We start from the raw sequence: 19,326 nt of genomic DNA on the forward strand, positions 1-19,326 counted from the left end.
TATGCACCAGTTTTGACGTAAACACTGAGCCTTGATCCGTGAGAATAGATTTGATTCCACCTAGGTTGCAGAAAATGTTTTCGACGAGGAATTGAGAAATTACTTCTGCTGTCACACGTGGTACGGCCTTGCATATTGCATATTTACTTAGGTATTCAATTGCTCCAATCACATAACGATGTCCATCCTTCGACTTGCAGAATGGCCCTAACACATCTAGCGCCACCTGTTGACCGAAATTATTAACTTTTACGCTTACCAAAGGTGCTTTTGTGTGTCTCATGTTCTTCTCTTGGCATCTCATACATGATTTTATGTAGTCTTCTATCTTCTTCTCTGCATTTTCAATGTAGTAGCGTTGTTTGAATTTTTTGAGTGTTTTGAATAAACCAAAATGCGCACCGCCCCATGCATTATCATGTAATTCTTGCATGCAGTTTGAAAATAACCTTTCCGGTAGCACAATAACATCTCGTAGTGTATTGTCTATCCATATTTTCTTGCATAATACCTTGTTCTTCATATGGTATGATTTATAATGAGTTTTCTTATCGTCCAACTTGCTTATGATTTCCTTACAGAATGTATCTTCTTGCTGACTCTGTTTCAGGTCGCTCTTTTGAAAGCTATATAAGCACAAGCCATCTGGTTGTTGTTCGCACGGCTCTTCCTGTGTGTCTTCATACAAGGGGTTCCGACTTAGGAAATCTGCATGCACGTTTTCCTTACCTTTGCAATATACAATCTTGAAGTTCCATGGTTGTATTGCCAATGCCCATCTGGCTAGCCGTCCATTCATGTCTCTTCGTGTGCGAAGCCACACTAGCGCCTTGTGATCTGTCACCACTTCAAATTCAAGGCCCCACAGGTATTGTTTGAAGTACCTATGTTATAGCCCATATTAATCCTAGACATTCCTTCTCAGTAATGGCATAACGTTTCTCAGCTTCGCTAAGTTTTCTCGATGCGAATGCTACTGGTCTCATTTGCGTTTTTCCTTGCATTAAGCAGCATCCTAGAGCTTGATCTGATGCATCAACATATAGTGTTGCGAACGCAACCTTTATTTGTATAATACAGTAACTAAACGCAGCCGTCGGGCTCGGCTAGTATTTGGAAGCTTTTTCTAAAGCACCAATAGGAGCGCTCCACATATTATGTATCGCGGCCAATTAGAGGCACCCAAATCTTAACCACTATTTTCGGACATTCAAATTATGCAAATCACTCTTTCATCAGCCTCCATACAATCACCACACCACTTTTACATTTAACCGTTTAGTCAAGGAACCCTTGTAAAACCAGTACCTATTGAAATTATAATAGTTTACTTCAAATCGAAGCTTTTTATTTGAGTCGTCGAGATCCTGACCTGCACGGCGGCTACATATGGTCCTTCGAAGCCTTCAAGACAAGGGAAGATTTGACCAACAACGTGGAAGTGGACTTTGACCATACTTCGAAATCGTCTTCGTTGTCTTCAGTTTCTTCGGCTTAGGAAGAACACGCAACGGACGTCGAAAGCAAGGGGTCCCAGCGTCTACCGGCATAAGGGAGGCGTTCGTTGGACATCCACCACATCGAGGACTTCAGTTCCAGTACATCGCATCACCTGAATACGTAGGACTAGACAGAGTGAGTTCGTTCCAATTTCCTTCCATTTCCCTTCTATACCTATCTTTCTTGGAATTAAATAGCTCTATACGTATCAGGCACAAATAATTCATTTTCATACAAATCAATTGCTAAATACATTTAAAACCATAATTCATATCGATAAAATAGCTTAGCTTCATATAACTTCGCAGTTAAAATCTTATTACATATTAAAAAGCCGTCTCCATCGCTTATTATCAATCGCCTCAGTAACATAAAATTGCTAAATCATCACATTCCGCGCGCAGCTGCTTATCTACTCCGCTTCTTTTGTTCTCGTCAGTTGCATTTTAACTCGTTAGTGATCACACATTATTAGGTAATTGCATTTTTAAATTTACGTCTTAATCAATATGGCTGACACGTTAAAGGAGTTAGTTAGGAAACGTGGCAGTTTGAAAGCTAAATTAACTTTGTTTAACACATACATTAATGTGGCTAAAACGTGTGAACAATTAAGTGAGTTACAAATAACGGAGTTACAGTGTCGTTTAGATAAAATAGAATCGGTATACCCAGAGTTTGACGCTTTACAGATGGAGATTGAAGCGTTAACTGAGAAACCCGACGAAGCATATGCGGAGCGGGAGCAGTTTGAAAGCCAGTTCTTTGTGTTGGTTTCGACTGCTCGACTTCTTTTGACTCCTACGGTGCAGTCGAGCGGCGGTCGGCCCGGGCCCGGGTCCGCGGCTTCCACGTCGAGCGGCGCCGGCCGGCAGGACTTCGTTCGTCTGCCCAAGATTGATCTGCCTCACTTCGATGGGAACTATCAGCATTGGCTCGGCTTTAGAGATACGTATATTTCACTTATTCATAATAATCCCGCTATCAATGACATAAGCAAATTTCACTATCTTCGTGCATCTTTAAAAAGCAGTGCCGCCCTTGTGATTCAAAGTCTTGATTTTAGCAGTGATAACTATTATAAAGCGTGGCAGTTAGTTTCTGAGCGGTATGATAACCCGCGCCTTTTAATTAACAATCATATCCAGGCCCTGTTTAACCTTGAACCGATGCAACACGAATCGAGCTCTTTATTACGTAACATGGTGGACGTAACTAATAAAAATTTGCGTGCGCTTGGCACCTTAGGGGAGCCCACCGACCATTGGGACACCTTAGTTATCTATATAATGTCTAAGATGTTAGATCTAGTAACTAAGCGTGAGTGGGAAGAGCACAGGAACCTTTTAACAGGCTCGCCGACGTTGCAGCAATATATTAAATTTTTAAATAACAGGGCTGACTTACTCGAATCTCTTGGTAATAATAACGTCAATAATAGCGGTTACAAGACATCGAAACATAAATTGCATTCACATAACGAGCCACAAAAAACACATAATTATCTTACAGCTACAAAAAACAATGCTTATCGCAAACCTATTGTTTGCCCTTATTGTAAACAAGATCATTTCTTATTTAATTGTGAATCTTTTCGTAAATTAGACATTGATAATAGGATAAAAAATGTAAACGGTTACTCAGTATGTAAGAATTGTCTTAGGCCGGGACACTTAGAAAAGCAATGTGTGTTATCTCATTGCAAATACTGCAAACTTAAACATAACACTCTTTTACATAAACATGTTGACAAAGAGTCTTCTAGCAGTGACGTTCCGGTGCCAGATGTTCATTTTAGCGGCAACATTCAAACTAAAGTGTTTAGCCCTACTAAGACTTCCGGACTACTGTCCACAGCGTTGGTGCACGTGAGTGACGCGAATGGAGTGCTTCGTGAGGCGCGTCTACTCCTGTACAACGGGTCTGCCACCAACTTCGTGACGCAGGATCTGTGCGGGCAGCTTGGGTTAGCGACACGCAGCGTGGGAGCCACGATCACAGGTATCAATGAGCAACTTTCACATTGTCCGGAGTCTTGTGACATTACAATTCATTCACTTCATAGTAACTATACGACGACCGTAAACTGCTACGTTGCCAACGTAATAAATACATCTATGCCGCCTTGTCGCATAGATCTTACCAACATACCTATTCCTGCCGACATCACATTGGCAGACCCATCATTTTATGAGCCTTCCGCTATCGATATTTTAGTCGGGGCGGAAATATTTTGGGACGTCTTAGGTACCGCGCGTATTAAGTTAGGTAAAAATAAACCTCAATTACGCGAATCATCTTTAGGTTGGCTCGTGTGTGGCTCCATACCTGCCTACAACAAAAACACAAACGAATCTTATTTTTGTTCGTTCATCACACATAATGATGACACTAATCTCACTCGTTTTTGGGAATTAGACTCGGTGTCTTCTACACATTGCATGTCTTATGAAGAGCAAGCGTGCGAAAAAAGTTTTTTAGAAAATACCATTCGCGATCAAGATGGCCGCTTCGTTGTGACATTACCTTTAAAAGAGTCACCGGAAGTACTTGGCGACTCATATCAAATGGCCCAGCTCCGTTTCTTGGCATTGGAGAAACGGCTCGCACGCGACGCTGCCTTCAAAACCTTATATTTTGATTTTATTCGCGAGTACATCGACTTAGGTCATATGAGCGAAAATCAATCATCATCATCATCATCTGCGCCATCAGAAAAAGCATTTTTCTTTCCACATCATGGAATTTTGCGCTCTAGCACAACTACACGTTTAAGAGTCGTCTATGACGGTTCGGCTTCCACGACTAGCGGCAAATCCTTCAATGACATCCAAATGGTTGGCCCGACTGTTCAGGATGACCTTCTGTCAATCTTATTACGCTTCAGGCAACATAAGTATGTTGTCGGGTCAATTTTCAAATAGGCATTTTTTGCTGTCCCACGGCTAAAACTCGAAGTCCATAGGACTAAAAGACTGGGTTTGTATATATTTTCATTCAGTGTATTATAAGCTTTAAAAATCATCCACAGCTGTACCTAAAATATTATTTGTTCCTGACAAAATCGCATTTGAAATTCCAAAAACGGCAAAATTTGCCGTTTTTCGCGTGTCCCAGTGGCGGCATAGCGCAATAAAAAAAATCATAACTTTGGATGTAGGCAATGTATTATAAACAACTTTGTATTTCTATAAAGAGCATTTTCTAGAGAAATGATTTAGTCATAGTGATATATTAATGCGTTATTTAATAAAACAAGGGAAGCCTTTTTATCGCTGTCCCGCGCGGCACCTGTTTTGTTATGACTTAAATATACCCCCTATAATCTTATATGTCTATTGAATAACGGTTAGATTAAATTTACGACGCCATAATGCGATTAGTTGGGCATCGATTGACATCAAATGTAGACCCGGAAACAGTTTATTTTATTTAAAAACAGATAAAAATCTCTTTCGATATATTTTGGTACGACTACAATGACATTTGTATGGACGCTTAATACGTTGGTACATAGTTGGAATAAAAATGTTTATTTTATAATAATAGTTGCAAGTATAGTGTTAAAATAGGTATATAGTAAAATAAATAAGTGAATCGGTTGTATTGTGTAGGAAATATCGCTAAAAAATATTATTGGCGACATGTCGCGACATTTGTATGGCGACATTTATACGGCTATTTTGACCGTATAAATGTCGATTGTGGCATACAAATGTCGACATACTGCCATACAGATGTCGAGAAGGTGTTATACAAATGTCGTCAGGGTCTTATAAATGCAACAAAAATAATAAATAGTGGAATATATATGATGATACTGCCATATAATGTCTAAAAAATGCCTTACACATGTCAAAAGCGCCTTACAAATGGCTAAATAGTGTCATACAAATGTCGATCTTTAAACGTCCATATCTAGCTAACTGTAAAAAGTACAGAGGTGCCTCCTACAGTATATTTTTTTTTATTAAGAACCCTTCCTAAAACGAATATTATAAATCAGATTTTTCAAAAATAAAAAATTGCCATACAAATGTCGAAAAAACACCCTCTTCAAAAATTGACCCTGTCTCAAGTGACGTAGAAAAAATGTATCGAGCCATATTAGTACAGCCTTCTCAACGCTCGCTACAACAGATCATCTTTAGGTTCGATCCTTCTGATCCCTTAAAAACCTACAAATTGAACACCGTCACATACGGGACTGCGTGCGCACCTTACCTTGCAACTAAATGTCTTGTTTCTCTTGCCGATGACTGCCAGGACGCCCGAGTTAAACGCGCGATACAGCACGACTTTTACGTAGACGATTTTCTCAGTGGCAGTGACTCCGTAGAATCATTGGTTGAGATTAGTAAGGGTGTAGTCACAACGTTACAATCTGCAAAGTTTAACTTGCGTAAATGGCAATCAAATTGTCCTGACCTTTTAAAATCAATTCTTGAACATAAAGAGGATAACAGCAAAGCCCTCAACCTTGATAGCACGTCGCCTTGTAAAACCTTAGGTCTGTACTGGCAAACAGGAACAGACAAACTTCTATTTTCTATCGACATCAAAATTCCTAATAAAATCACAAAAAGAAATATCTTGTCTGTCATAAGTCAAGTGTTTGACCCACTAGGTCTCGTCGGGCCGTGTATAGTGGAAGCCAAAATCATATTGCAGCGTCTTTGGCTGTTAAAGTGCGAATGGGACTCTGAGCTCCCATTAGACATAAAAAATGAATTTCTATCTTTTGCATCGTCACTTACAAATTTAAATAAACTTAAAATTGACCGCTGGGTATTCAGTGACTCACCTATAGAAGTTCAAGTACATATATTCACAGATGCGTCAGAGCGTGCATACGGCACCTATGTCTATGTCAGGACCGTGGACGGTAGCGGAGCAGTTTGCGTTCGTCTTATAGCGTCAAAAAATAAGGTCTCCCCCCTTAAACCCTCCACAATCCCAAGGCTGGAGCTTTGCGGCGCGTTGCTTGGCGCAAGACTCTGGACAAAGGTCATTTCATCACTGACCGTGAAGGTTGATCGTAGTTACTTTTGGTCTGACTCTATGATCGTGCTGGGCTGGCTCGCAGGGCCATCTAATAGACTTAAACCGTTCGTTCGCAACCGTGTGAATGAAATTCAAGAGAGTACACGCGAACAAACATGGAACTATGTACCCTCAAAGCTGAACCCGGCAGATCTAGTGTCACGAGGAATGAAGGCTGATGACCTCACCATGTTCACATTATGGTGGACCGGTCCAGACTTTTTACATCACTCCGTCATTCAATTTCCTACAACGCCTAATACAAACGCAGATAACCTACCAGAAGTGTCACTTCATATAAACATACATACAAACATAAACGAAAATAACAATATTATAACTAAACTTATCACTAACAATTCAAAACTTACAAAACTAATACATATCGTAGCATATATTTACAGATTTATACATAATTGCAAAAATAAAAATAATAAAATTACATCAAATTTAACATACACAGAAATAAAATCAAGTAAAACTAAACTTCTACAACTGGCACAGCAAGAATCATTTCCTGAAGAGTACAAACTCTTATCTTTGGGCAAGTCCTTGCAGCCGAAAAGTAGGCTACTTTCGTTAACGCCCTTCTTAGACGATCAGAAATTAATACGTGTCGGTGGTCGTCTTAATAATGCTTACTATAGTTACGACGTTAAGCACCCAATCTTATTGTGCAGCAGGCATCACCTTACCAAACTGCTCTTTGATATGCAACATATGGCATTATTGCACGCCCCGCCTCAGCTCTTACTAGCAAGCATTCGGCAAACATATTATCCGCTCGGCGGAAGAAACCTGGCGCGCCACTTAGTCCATAAATGCGTTCGCTGCATCAGGTTCAAGGCTAGGCCTCTTCAAATGTCTATGGGCAACTTACCTACCGATAGAACACAATTAGAATATCCCTTTTTACATACGGGAATGGATTTTGCCGGACCAGTGCTGATAGCTGACCGAAAGGGTAGGGGTAGCAAAACAATTAAATCATATATTTTAGTTTTTGTCTGTCTTTCAGTCAAGGCTCTTCACTTGGAACTTGTCACAAGTCTAACGACAGAGTCGTTCCTTGCTGCTCTCCGCCGCTTCATGAGTCGTCGGGGAAAGCCTCAAACTCTGTATTGCGACAATGGGACTTCGTTTGTCGGGGCATCAAACGAGCTCAGTAATTTCTTAAAAAATAATCACGATAAGCTGCAGTCAGGTATGGCAGAAAATCTTATTAACTTTAAATTTAGCCCGGCTTACTCACCTCACTTCGGCGGACTTTGGGAAGCCGCAGTAAAATCAACAAAATATCACCTCAAACGCATTCTATCTCTTACACACTTAACGTATGAAGAATTAAATTGTTGCCTGATTCAGATAGAAGCTATTTTAAATTCTAGGCCCCTAACCCCCTTATCTTCTGATCCATCTGATCTGACCTACCTATCGCCCTCTCATTTCCTTATTGGACGTTCTCTTCTGTCAGTCCCACAAGAACCTCTGACTGAAGAAAACATCTCGCGGCTTGAACGGTTCCAGAGAGTTGAAAAACTCAAGCAGCATTTTTGGAGCCGCTTTTCTAATGAGTATGTTACTCTCCTCCAGCAGAAGACGAAGTGGCACACCTCAACGGACCAGCTGCAAGTTGGGACTATGGTCTTAGTCAAGGACCGCGCACTTCCTCCTCTCCTGTGGCTGCTGGGACGCGTCACGAAGCTGTACCCGGGCACGGACAACGTCACCAGAGTCGCCGACATACACACGAAGAAAGGAGTCATCCGTAGGGCGTATAACAACTTGTGCCCCCTCCCTATTACTTAGTTAATTCTACAACTTCCATTTTTTTATTGTCTTTTTTTTGTTGAGTCTCTCAACGCCCGGGAGTATGTTGCGAACGCAACCTTTATTTGTATAATACAGTAACTAAACGCAGCCGTCGGGCTCGGCTAGTATTTGGAAGCTTTTTCTAAAGCACCAATAGGAGCGCTCCACATATTATGTATCGCGGCCAATTAGAGGCACCCAAATCTTAACCACTATTTTCGGACATTCAAATTATGCAAATCACTCTTTCATCAGCCTCCATACAATCACCACACCACTTTTACATTTAACCGTTTAGTCAAAGAACCCTTGTAAAACCAGTACCTATTGAAATTATAATAGTTTACTTCAAATCGAAGCTTTTTATTTGAGTCGTCGAGATCCTGACCTGCACGGCGGCTACATATAGCCTAGTAATTATATCCTCGTCCGATGAGATGTAACGTAGCACAGGAGCTTGACATATTCTCTTCTTCAATTCTTCAAACGCAGTTTGTGCCTCGTGTATCCATTCAAACTTTCGACCTTTCTTCGTTAACTCCGTAAGTGGTAGGGTTAATTGGGCGAATTCGCGTATGAACTTTCTGTAGTAGGAAAATAATCCTAGTGTAGACCTGAGTTCCTTTAAATTTCTTGGTGGTTTCGCATCTTGCATGGCCTTGACTCTTTCTTCTACTGGTTCAATTCCTTGAGACGAAACCGTATGCCCGAGAATTGTCAGTTTCGTATAGCCGATCTTGCATTTTGTTGGTTTCAAGGTGAGATTCGCTTTCTGAAATTTTCTGAGTACTTGTTCTAGGGCTGTCAGGAATTCCTTGAACGTTTTTGCATAAACTATTATATTATCTACATATACTAAGACCGTTTTGTATTTCATATCCGCTAGCACCGTATCCATGGCTCTTTGAAATACCGCTTGTGATGTCTTTAGTCCAAATGGGAGAGTTTTGAAGGAGTACAAACCTGACTGGGTAATAAAACTCGTTTTTTCCTTTCCTTTTCCCAATCTCAACTGCCAGTAGCCTGAATTCAAGTCCAATTCGGCGAAGTAGCGTGCTCCTTCCAGGCATGCAAGTAGATCCTCAATTTTCGGTATAGGATACTCGTCTGCTTTAATCTTCTTATTAAGAGCCCTGAAATCAATACAAAAACGTGGTTTTCCGTCTGCTTTTTCGACAATGACGACTGGTGAAGCGTACGGACTCTGAGAGCGTTCAATAATGTCATTTTTCAACATTTCTTGTACTTGTTCTTCAATCAATTCCTTTTGTTTCGCTGACGTCCTATAGGGTGGTTTATGTACCGGGATTTCATCCGTAGTTTCAATGTCAATTAAATACCCGTTGTACGCACCTAGATTTGATGCACAATATGCAAATCTATCTTCATAGTTATTAAGCACACTCTTAAGTTGCTGGGTTTGTGTTGGCGTCAAATCTTCGTTAATCTTTATGCAGTTAATGTCTTCTGCGAGGCTAAATAACTCAGCGTGCTGTAATATCTGACAATCCAAATTCTCACTTGTAGGTACATCCTTGCTTTCTTGAATTGTTGACATTTCTGACATGTTGATGTCATCCGTTTTCTTGTCGGGAAATTTATTTTCTGACATTTTCCTCGTCAAGCTTAGCATGTCGTTTTTCGTTCTTGCGAAAAATTCTTCTACTTCATGTCGACGTAATAGTGGCGACGAAAATTTATTTAGTAATATTGCTTGACCCGTTTCGTAATTAATGTCTGCGATATGATCTTCTCCAAAATCACTGCCCAAAATGAACTGGTCATGGTATTAAAACCTAGGCGCATAACAGGGCGAAGTCTTAAACTTTGTAGGTTATATAAAGGTCCTTATGTTGTAATTAATCGTCTATCTGAGGTCAACTACATTATTCGGCGCTTATCACCTAAAGGCAGGGCTAGGAAAGAAGTTGTACATATAGATAAACTTAAAAAATATTTTCCTAGATCCATGTCAGAATAGGGTAAGATATTATGTATAATAGGCTAGGTAATTAGATAAGTTAGGTAGTTAGATAAGTTAGGTAGTTAGTTTAAATTAATTTGACCCTTTGAACATATCAGGGCACGTGCACGTCAGCGTTGGCAACGTGAAAAGGTGAAAATTTCCTACGGTGCCTTAAATTATTCATGCCGTTCAAAAGGTTAAAGTAATAATAGTTCATTTATGTATTTAGATAGTCGCCCTAACATAATAATTCATATTGTGCCAACAAGCTTAACAAATATTACGTTTTGTATGCACAATGTAAATTATGATTATCATAATATCTTATTACCTTACCTGTAACCATGTTATTTTCCTATAGCTTCCCATAGGGATAAGTTATATGAAAATCACTGTTACTTCACAATAATGAAAACACAGATGTTTATATATTTATTTAGAATTATATCACTCTGTAATACTAACACCCCTATAATGTTTTAAAATGTGTGAGCAGCATATATGTGTCTTCTTTCCTTGCATGTATCAAGAAACGGCCGACTAGATGACACTTCTTCAGCTGTGCATCAGGTTGCAGCATCAGCCATGAGCCCCTGCTGGGCTCAAGTTCATCTCGGAAGGCGCGGCGAGAGGATCGGCGGCCATACATAGCCCCCACTTCATCGCCACTGCCAACGACCGAGAACTGCTACGAGCCACCTCTTGGCTCCACTTCATCGCTAATGGTGCAGCAAGAAGTCTGGTGGCCATGCGCAGCCCCCAACTTCGACTCCACCACCGATGAAGAACATCAGCTGCTGATAAATATTTTTATTTGTGTTTATCGTTGTGAAATAATTTCGGAGCGTTTTCGGAGCGTAAGACATTCAGCGGCGCGGAGCTCCGGTGCCTCGTCGCTGGTTGTCGTTTGGGGTGCTGTCGCTGCTTCTGGGCTGACGTGATGTGGCGCTTCCTCTTGGGGATTGTTCGTATCCGTATCGACGGTATTGCCCTCTGCCGCCGTAGTACTGGTTGCGATATTGCGTTCGCCGTGTTGTATCTCTGAAATCATAACGAGGTTGGGTACAGTCAGCAGCAGAAGTCGCTATACACTCCAGGTGCTCAAAGAGAGGTCAACGTTTAAACTGTCAAAAAGTTGTTGACTGTCATGGTAGCATTTACTTGTGAGCGCTCAACATGTCACAAATATCTTAACAGTCGCTATTCATTAATTTCTACACTTACAACAAATCATTGATACCTTAGCTGTCAAAAAACCACTGGTATCTAAGCGGTCAACGTGTCAAATATATCTGAACAATATGGAAAAATAGACGTTTAAAGCATACATGTATGGTCGTATATTGAATGAATAATAGCGATGCTAATTTCAGGTAAAGCGTTTTGACAATCATCGAAAGCAGTACAGTCTTGTCATCACATACATCTATCTCAGGTTTTGCTCTTCAACCTTTGACAGGGGCCTGTCAGTCAACTTACTGCAAACTATTTCTTATAAATAATAGAATCATCAAAACGAATGAGTGACACATAACGAAAGCTAACTGAAGCCGAATTTAGAACTAATTGTCAAGGCACGTTGTGGTCTTGTTACTATGGCGTTTGCTTTTCAAAGCAGAGACCGCGGGTTCAAATCTCAGTCGGATGCACCTAGAGATTACAGCTTTTTTTTGACGTGAAACGTCTTTAAAAAGCCGTAGTAGAGGTGCCGGACCAAAAACCAAGTGTAACGAAAAGTGTTATGGCGCGGCGGCTTATATCTCATAAACTATAATACCTACAAACATAGTTTTGATATAGATATATAGAAAAAAGTAGCCATTACTCGGAACAGTACGTGCCGCTGACATAGATGGCGCTGATTCTGCGCTAGACACGACGTATTCGGAGCTAAAATGACCCCTATTTTCAGTGTTCATTTAGTAATGACTCATCAGCCCATTAACCGATTTCGGTAAAATTGGTGCCATTTGATAGATCTTAATTTGTTTTAATGAAATATGAGTAAAATAAAGTACGTGGAATTATAATAAGCTGCTAAAACATAAAAATGTGACAGTTATTACAGAATTTTTATCACTGCTCTTGTTTGAGGCCACCGTGTGCGAAAAATAGCGCGCAAAACTGACAAAATATACCTGAAATAGTAAGATAAAGCAATAACGGTTCTTTTAATACTACATTCACCATAGTAATACATGCTCATCTCCTCAAATAATGCATTAGCATCTAAGGCGGCGCGGCGGCGCGAGTTACTTTGATAGAACACATATAACGTGTGACGGCTGCTTGACAATCCCGAGTTCCTAATGCTAGTAAGTATATAGTAATCTTAGTTAGGTACTTTCTGATGTAATGGGTAAAACATAATTTAGAAATGGTCACTTCTGTGGACAATAGGTACTATAAAAGGTAACGACTGTGGTTCATATATATCCCGTTTTTCTCATTTGAGTCTCAAGTATTGAATGAAATATTCTGCCTGTAAAGGTGCTGCGTAAAAAAATGCTTTTAGATTCCCTTAAATGCGATGGCTACAGGAAAGACACGAACGAGTTTGCTATAAAACGTGTATTACCCGTATAAAATATCTATTCTCGTAATTTTGGTGTGTTATTTACACAAAAAATTGTACCTAATCGTTACATTCATTACTCCAAAATGAATTGATCATTTAATTATTTAAATAGGTGTGACGCTGTAATTAATTATTTTAAAATTACCCATCAAATGCCGCATTCAAGTTCATCTAGATACAGTGAATCATTATGACCCCAAATATTCTTTACAGATAAAATTTAGATATTATCCAAAATTATTATAATACATCACGCATTCGCGAGATGTGCGAATTCGGTATTCAAACACAAAGCAATAGTACAAGAGTCTAACTAAATGCGAAGGTCGAAGGCTGCGCTCTACGTAAGGCCGAAGGCAAGAAGTGTCCAGGATGTCAGTGCTTTAACACAGAACAATATTACAAGTATCTAAACGCGAAGGCCGAAGGCCGAGCTCCGCGTAGGGCCGAAGGCCCGAAGCGTCCAGTCTGTCAGTTCTGTATTTAACCACTGACATCCTGGACGCTTCGGCCTTCGCATTTAGACACTTGTACTATTGTTCTGTGTTATAGCACTTAAATCCTGGACGCTTCGGGCCTTCGGCCCTACGTGGAGCTCGGCCTTCGGCCTTCGCATTTAGACACTTGTACTATTTTTCTGTGCTAAAGCACTGATGTCCTGCACGCTTCGGGCCTTCGGTCCTACGCGGAGCTCGGCCTTCGCATTTAGACACTTGTACTACTGTTCTATGTTAAAGCACTTAAATCCTGGACGCTTCGGGCCTTCGGCCCTACGCGGAGCTCGGCCTTCGGCCTTCGCATTTAGACACTTGTACTATTGTTCTGTGTTAAAGCACTAACATCCTGGACGCTTCGGGCCTTCGGCCGTACGCGGAGCTCGGCCTTCGGCCTTCGCATTTAGACACTTGTATTATTGTTCTGTGCTAAAACACTGATGTCCTGGACGCTTCGGGCCTTCGGCCCTACGCGGAGCTCGGCCTTCGGCCTTCGCATTTAGACACTTGTGCTATTGTTTTGTGTTATAGTGCTTAAATCCGGGACGCTTCGGGCCTTCGGTCCTACGCGGAGCTCGGCCTTCGGCCTTCGAATTTAGACACTTTTACTATTGTTCTGTGTTATAGCACTTAAATACTGGACGCTTCGGGCCTTCGGCCCTACGCGGAGCTCGGCCTTCGGTCTTCGCATTTAGACCCTTGTACTATTATTCTGTGGTAAAGCACTAACATTCTGGACGCTTCGGGCCTTCGGCCTTACGCGGAGCTCGGCCTTCGGCCTTCGCATTTAGACACTTACTATTTTTCTGTGCTAAAGCACTGACATCTTGGACGCTTCGGGCCTTCGGCCCTACGCGGAGCTCGGCCTTCGGCCTTCGCATTTAGACACTTGTACTATTGTTCTGTGTTATAGCACTTAAATCCTGGACGCTTCGGGCCTTCGGCCCTACGCGGAGCTCGGCCTTCGGCCTTCGCATTTAGACACTTGTATTATTGTTCTGTGCTAAAACACTGATGTCCTGGACGCTTCGGGCCTTCGGCCCTACGCGGAGCTCGGCCTTCGGCCTTCGCATTTAGACACTTGTACTATTGTTCTGTGTTAAAGCACTAACATCCTGGACGCTTCGGGCCTTCGGCCCTACGCGGAGCTCGGCCTTCGGCCTTCGCATTTAGACACTTGTATTATTGTTCTGTGCTAAAACACTGATGTCCTGGACGCTTCGGGCCTTCGGCCCTACGCGGAGCTCGGCCTTCGGCCTTCGCATTTAGACACTTGTACTATTGTTTTGTGTTATAGTGCTTAAATCCTGGACGCTTCGGGCCTTCGGCCCTACGCGGAGCTCGGCCTTCGGCCTTCGCATTTAGACACTGTTACTATTGTTCTGTGTTATAGCATTTAAATCCTGGACGCTCCGGGCCTTCGGCCCTACGCGGAGCTCGGCCTTCGGCCTTCGCATTTAGACACTTGTACTATTGTTCTGTGTTAAAGCACTAACATTCTGGGCGCTTCGGGCATTCGGCCCTACGCGGAGCTCGGCCTTCGGCCTTCGCATTTAGACACTTTTACTATTTTTCTGTGCTAAAGCACTGACATCTTGGACGCTTCGGGCCTTCGGCCCTACGCGGAGCTCGGCCTTCGGCCTTCGCATTTAGACACTTTTACTATTGTTATGTGTTATAGCACTTAAATCCTGGACGCTTCGGGCCTTCGGCCCTACGCGGAGCTCGGCCTTCGGCCTTCGCATTTAGACACTTTTACTATTGTTCTATGTTAAAGCACTTAAATCCTGGACGCTTCGGGCCTTCCGGTCCACACCACGTTTCACGTCAGCCATAGCGGCTGTGTCCCTGATACAGCCTCTCTCATTTTTGGGTTTCATTTCTATTATTAATTTGTGGTTTTATATTAATTTTGTGGTTTTATATTATATGTTTTTTGAAGATAAGTCACATGTAGCGTATGTACGACTTTCTAACAAGACGTTGTAGGTTTGAACTCGCAGTGGGCGTTCCTTAGATTACTCCTGTGTGGAATGCCATTTGATATTTACTACTAGGTTATACTAACAATAAGTTCAAAGATATACCGTATGTATCAGAACGAAAGGCCAAGAAAGAGACCCATTAATGTTCAGGTCATACTGAGCAACTTTTACTATGGGACCAACCCCGAAAACGAGGAAAAATAATTGGAAGTTTCATACATTTTGCTGGTCTGATGTTGAAATTTTCTATGGGAGAGTAAATTTTTTCCGGGGTTTCGGGGTTGGTCCCATAGTAAAAGTTGCTCAGTATGACCTACATTAATGGGTCTCTTTCTTGGCCTTTCGTTCTGATACATATTGTATATAACTCCGTATACTTTATCCTCTCTGCTAAGTTGTAAAAACAAAATTCGTCATTCCTATGGTCAACAGTTAGCATATTACGTAGGTATATGCATGGCAGTGATGGTTTTATCGCATAGGTACATCTGTAGAAGAGGAGGCACCGTTCTTCTGGATCATGAGTCCAACCAACAAAATAAAGAGAGGAGTCATAGTTGCTTAACACCTTTACTGCCCGTGCTCCTCACGTGGGGCCACGGCTAGCCTCTATTACAAAGCCATATTAAGGTTTACATGTCAGATTGGGACAGTGAACGTGTTAAGTTTCAATTCTATTATTTTATTTTTGATCAAACATCAAACATCAAACATCAACATTTATTCAGCAAATAGGCCACAAGGGCACTTTTACACGTCAACATTGAATTCACATAAAAGCAAAAATAATAACATCAACAATTTTATAAAATAAAACTAACAATTCAATCTAACGTATTACAATTACCAAGAGATGTATATGGTCTCCCAATGTCGAATTACATACAAAATACAGATAAAAAAAACACACACAAAAAAAATCTATAATATTTAGAGGTGGATCGATTCGGAGTATCGTATTTTAGTACTATATAGTATATTTTAGTATGTACAATAAGCGGGCTAAATAAATATATTAACATATAATAAGCTCTACACCGATCATATATACTCGTAGAACCCCAAGAGAATATAACCACTACGTTTTAGTAGAACCTACTTAGTTATTGTCTTAAGTTTGACACTTGACGAAAAAATACTTCTTTAAGAAAGGAGGTGTCAATTCGTAGCTGCTACAGTATTTTTAAAAAGGTAAACAGATAAAATGTTGATGCTTAGTTACCATTGAAATAACAACTGCTTAGCAACTAGTGGCACCCTGGCTGCTGACGTACGTGATTGGCAGTGCGTGTAGGTATTAATGACAGCAGCTTGAATTTGAGTGCTCAGTTACCACTGACTTTCTAACCGTTATTGTCATTGTGAGTAAATAAGGGTGTATGTGTTAAAGAAAAACTCAGAAGTTAAGATATATGTGACGAACTGAAAGCCTACGCTAAAATGATAACTTAGATGTCCTTATTTTTGTGACGATTGAAGTGTATATGTTTTCTTGGACACCTTGCCCGCTCAGGTATATCTGCTGCTGACTGTACTACGAACAGGAGTAGTGTTCGGGTCCGCGTTTTCAGTAGTGACTGTCGCTGCCGTTGCTATTGGCGTAATCGGCGTTGATGCTGCCGTGCTATACGCGACTGCTGGTGCCGTTGAAGTCGACGGAGATGCAGTATTTGGTGATGGCGTCAATGTTAACGCAGAAAAGCTACGCATTGTGTCTTGCTCAGAGAAAGCGGTTGGTAGAGAGAGTGAAACACTTTCAGTGAGTGGTATGTTAAGCTGCGTAGATTTATTAGCATCGAAAATGTCGATGTACTGCCAAATCGCCTTTCGCAATTCTTCTTTTGTTTTCGTTTGTATGGTTGCGAAATACATTTTATATTTTTCCGTCAAATTCCGTTGAAAATGTTTAACAAACGCCTCGTCATCAATTCCGGTAGCTTTAGTAGCCAAGGCATCGATGGCATAATAATAATCTAATGGCGTTTCGTTTTGTGCTTGAGCTCTATAATAAAATGCCTGTGCATAATTGACGCGTGATGGAAATTCCTTTTTTAGTTTTTCGAAAACGTCCTCTAAAGATGTGAATGTGTTGAAATTAGCCTTATAAAATTGCAGCGCTGGTCCGCTCAGATATGCTGCTACGGCATATTTATTTTGCTCCTCTTTGAATTTTTTTACTTGGGAGACGATTTTATATTGAATGATGAAATCTTCAACGTCAGTCGTCCCGTTGAATTTTTCCGACTCCATTTTACGTAATTTTTGCACAGCTATTTTATAATTAAATTACAGAATGGGTGATAATGAGAACTAAATAACAAGAAAAGTATCACCCGAAATGATTCCTTGTAGTGGCGCTTATTCCTTTTGTCCTTGGTTTCGTAGACTCGCTTGGCGTGCAAATTGAGGTCGGGGTTCTTTCTAGCGCTCTTCTTTGCGCGATATCTAAAACGCGAAAAACTGGGGAAAACTTTGCGCTAATATAGCATCCTCCACCATGTAAAGAGTGCGTCCTAACGGGAGGACACCGTGGACAAGAAATACACTTAGTTCACTCTCTTCAGTTTATTACTCAGCCGAAATTATCATACAAACAACATCTATACTTGGTAGCTGCCTCTCATAGAATGCCGAATGCGCACCGCGTTCTCTTTGACAGTGGGCTGATATTCTAAATTTAAATATCATAACTAACCAGTTACCGATTAAAAAGGCTGTAAAGGTTGCAAACCTTTACAGTACGTAACAGTATGCTTGACAAGAGATTAGAAAAGATTATTCCGCTTCACGACGCCCAATTTGGGTTTAGGTCAGGCCTATCCACGGAAGCAGCGATTCTGTGTCTAAAGCATATAGTTCGTTACTATACGGATCGTAAGACACCAGTTTACGCATGTTTCTTGGACCTCTCTAAGACATTTGACCTGGTGTCTTACGACGATCTCCTATGGAAAAAGTTATGTGAAGCTGCGGTGCCTGGAGAGCTGATTGAACTGCTGAAATATTGGTACAGTAACCAGAGTAATAGGATACGATGGGCAGGCTCGCTGTCGAACCCCTATAAGCTGCAGTGCGGAGTGAGACAAGGAGGGCTGACCTCGCCAAGGCTATTTTGTCTTTACGTAAATCAGCTGATTGAGGAGCTCAGTGGCACCCGAGCCTTTAATAACATCAGCTATGCGGATGACATGGTGTTGCTGAGCCCCTCGGTTTGCGCACTTAAGACTTTGTTGAAGATTTGTGAGAGCTATGCGGTGGTCCACGGCCTCATGTATAATGCTGATAAAACTGAGCTACTAATTTTTAAAGCTGGCACAAAAACCTATAACATAGTACCACCTATCGAATTAGGAGGCGTGCAGTTCAAATTGGTAACTCAGTTTAAGTACCTGGGCCATTGGGTCACCGCCTCACAAAACGACGACCTGGACCTGGAGAGGAAGCGCAGGGCACTACTTATCAGTGAGAAGTAACATGTTGATCCGCAGGTTTGCAAAATGCACAAGTGTTAAACTAACCTTGTTCAGAGCTTACTGTCAATCGTTTTATACTTGCAGCCTGTGGGTCAACTACACAAAGAAAGCTTTTAGCGCCCTGCGTGTCCTCTATAATAACTCGTTCAGGATGCTGATGGGGCTGCCGCGCTACTGCAGTGCATCGGGGATGTTCGAGGGAGCACGCACGGACGACTTCCATTCAATAATGCGTAAGCGAGTCGCATCCCTAATGCGATGCGTGCGCGGCAGTGCCAACACTATGTAGAAAAGGAGGTAAAACCAGTACTTTCTAGTAGCATTTCGTTTCCGTAAGGTTCGTAGTTCTAGTCTAACCTAACCCACTTCTCTGATAGCAGTTCGGTTCTGTGAGGATCGCAGTTCGAACCTAATCAAACCCACTTTTCTAGTAGTTTAGGTATCATAGTGGTTTTCCGGGTCAAGGTCCGGGTCT

General features: G+C 41.4%; 1 protein-coding gene across 1 annotated transcript; it reads left to right on the forward strand.

Annotated features, from left to right (window-relative positions):
• Positions 1-1,978: 1,978 nt before the first annotated feature.
• LOC134679240 (uncharacterized) lies at positions 1,979-19,140 on the forward strand. The gene is made up of 7 exons (XM_063538127.1): positions 1,979-2,115; positions 2,193-4,396; positions 7,562-7,682; positions 8,137-8,311; positions 16,950-17,137; positions 18,510-18,847; positions 18,936-19,140. Exons 2-7 carry the CDS (start codon positions 2,193-2,195, stop codon positions 19,138-19,140), a joined length of 3,231 nt encoding a protein of 1,076 aa, XP_063394197.1. The 5' UTR covers positions 1,979-2,115.
• The last annotated feature ends 186 nt before the right edge of the window (positions 19,141-19,326 follow it).

Source organism: Cydia fagiglandana, chromosome Z (genome assembly GCF_963556715.1).
Source record: "Cydia fagiglandana chromosome Z, ilCydFagi1.1, whole genome shotgun sequence".
Taxonomy (NCBI): Eukaryota; Metazoa; Arthropoda; class Insecta; order Lepidoptera; family Tortricidae; genus Cydia; species Cydia fagiglandana.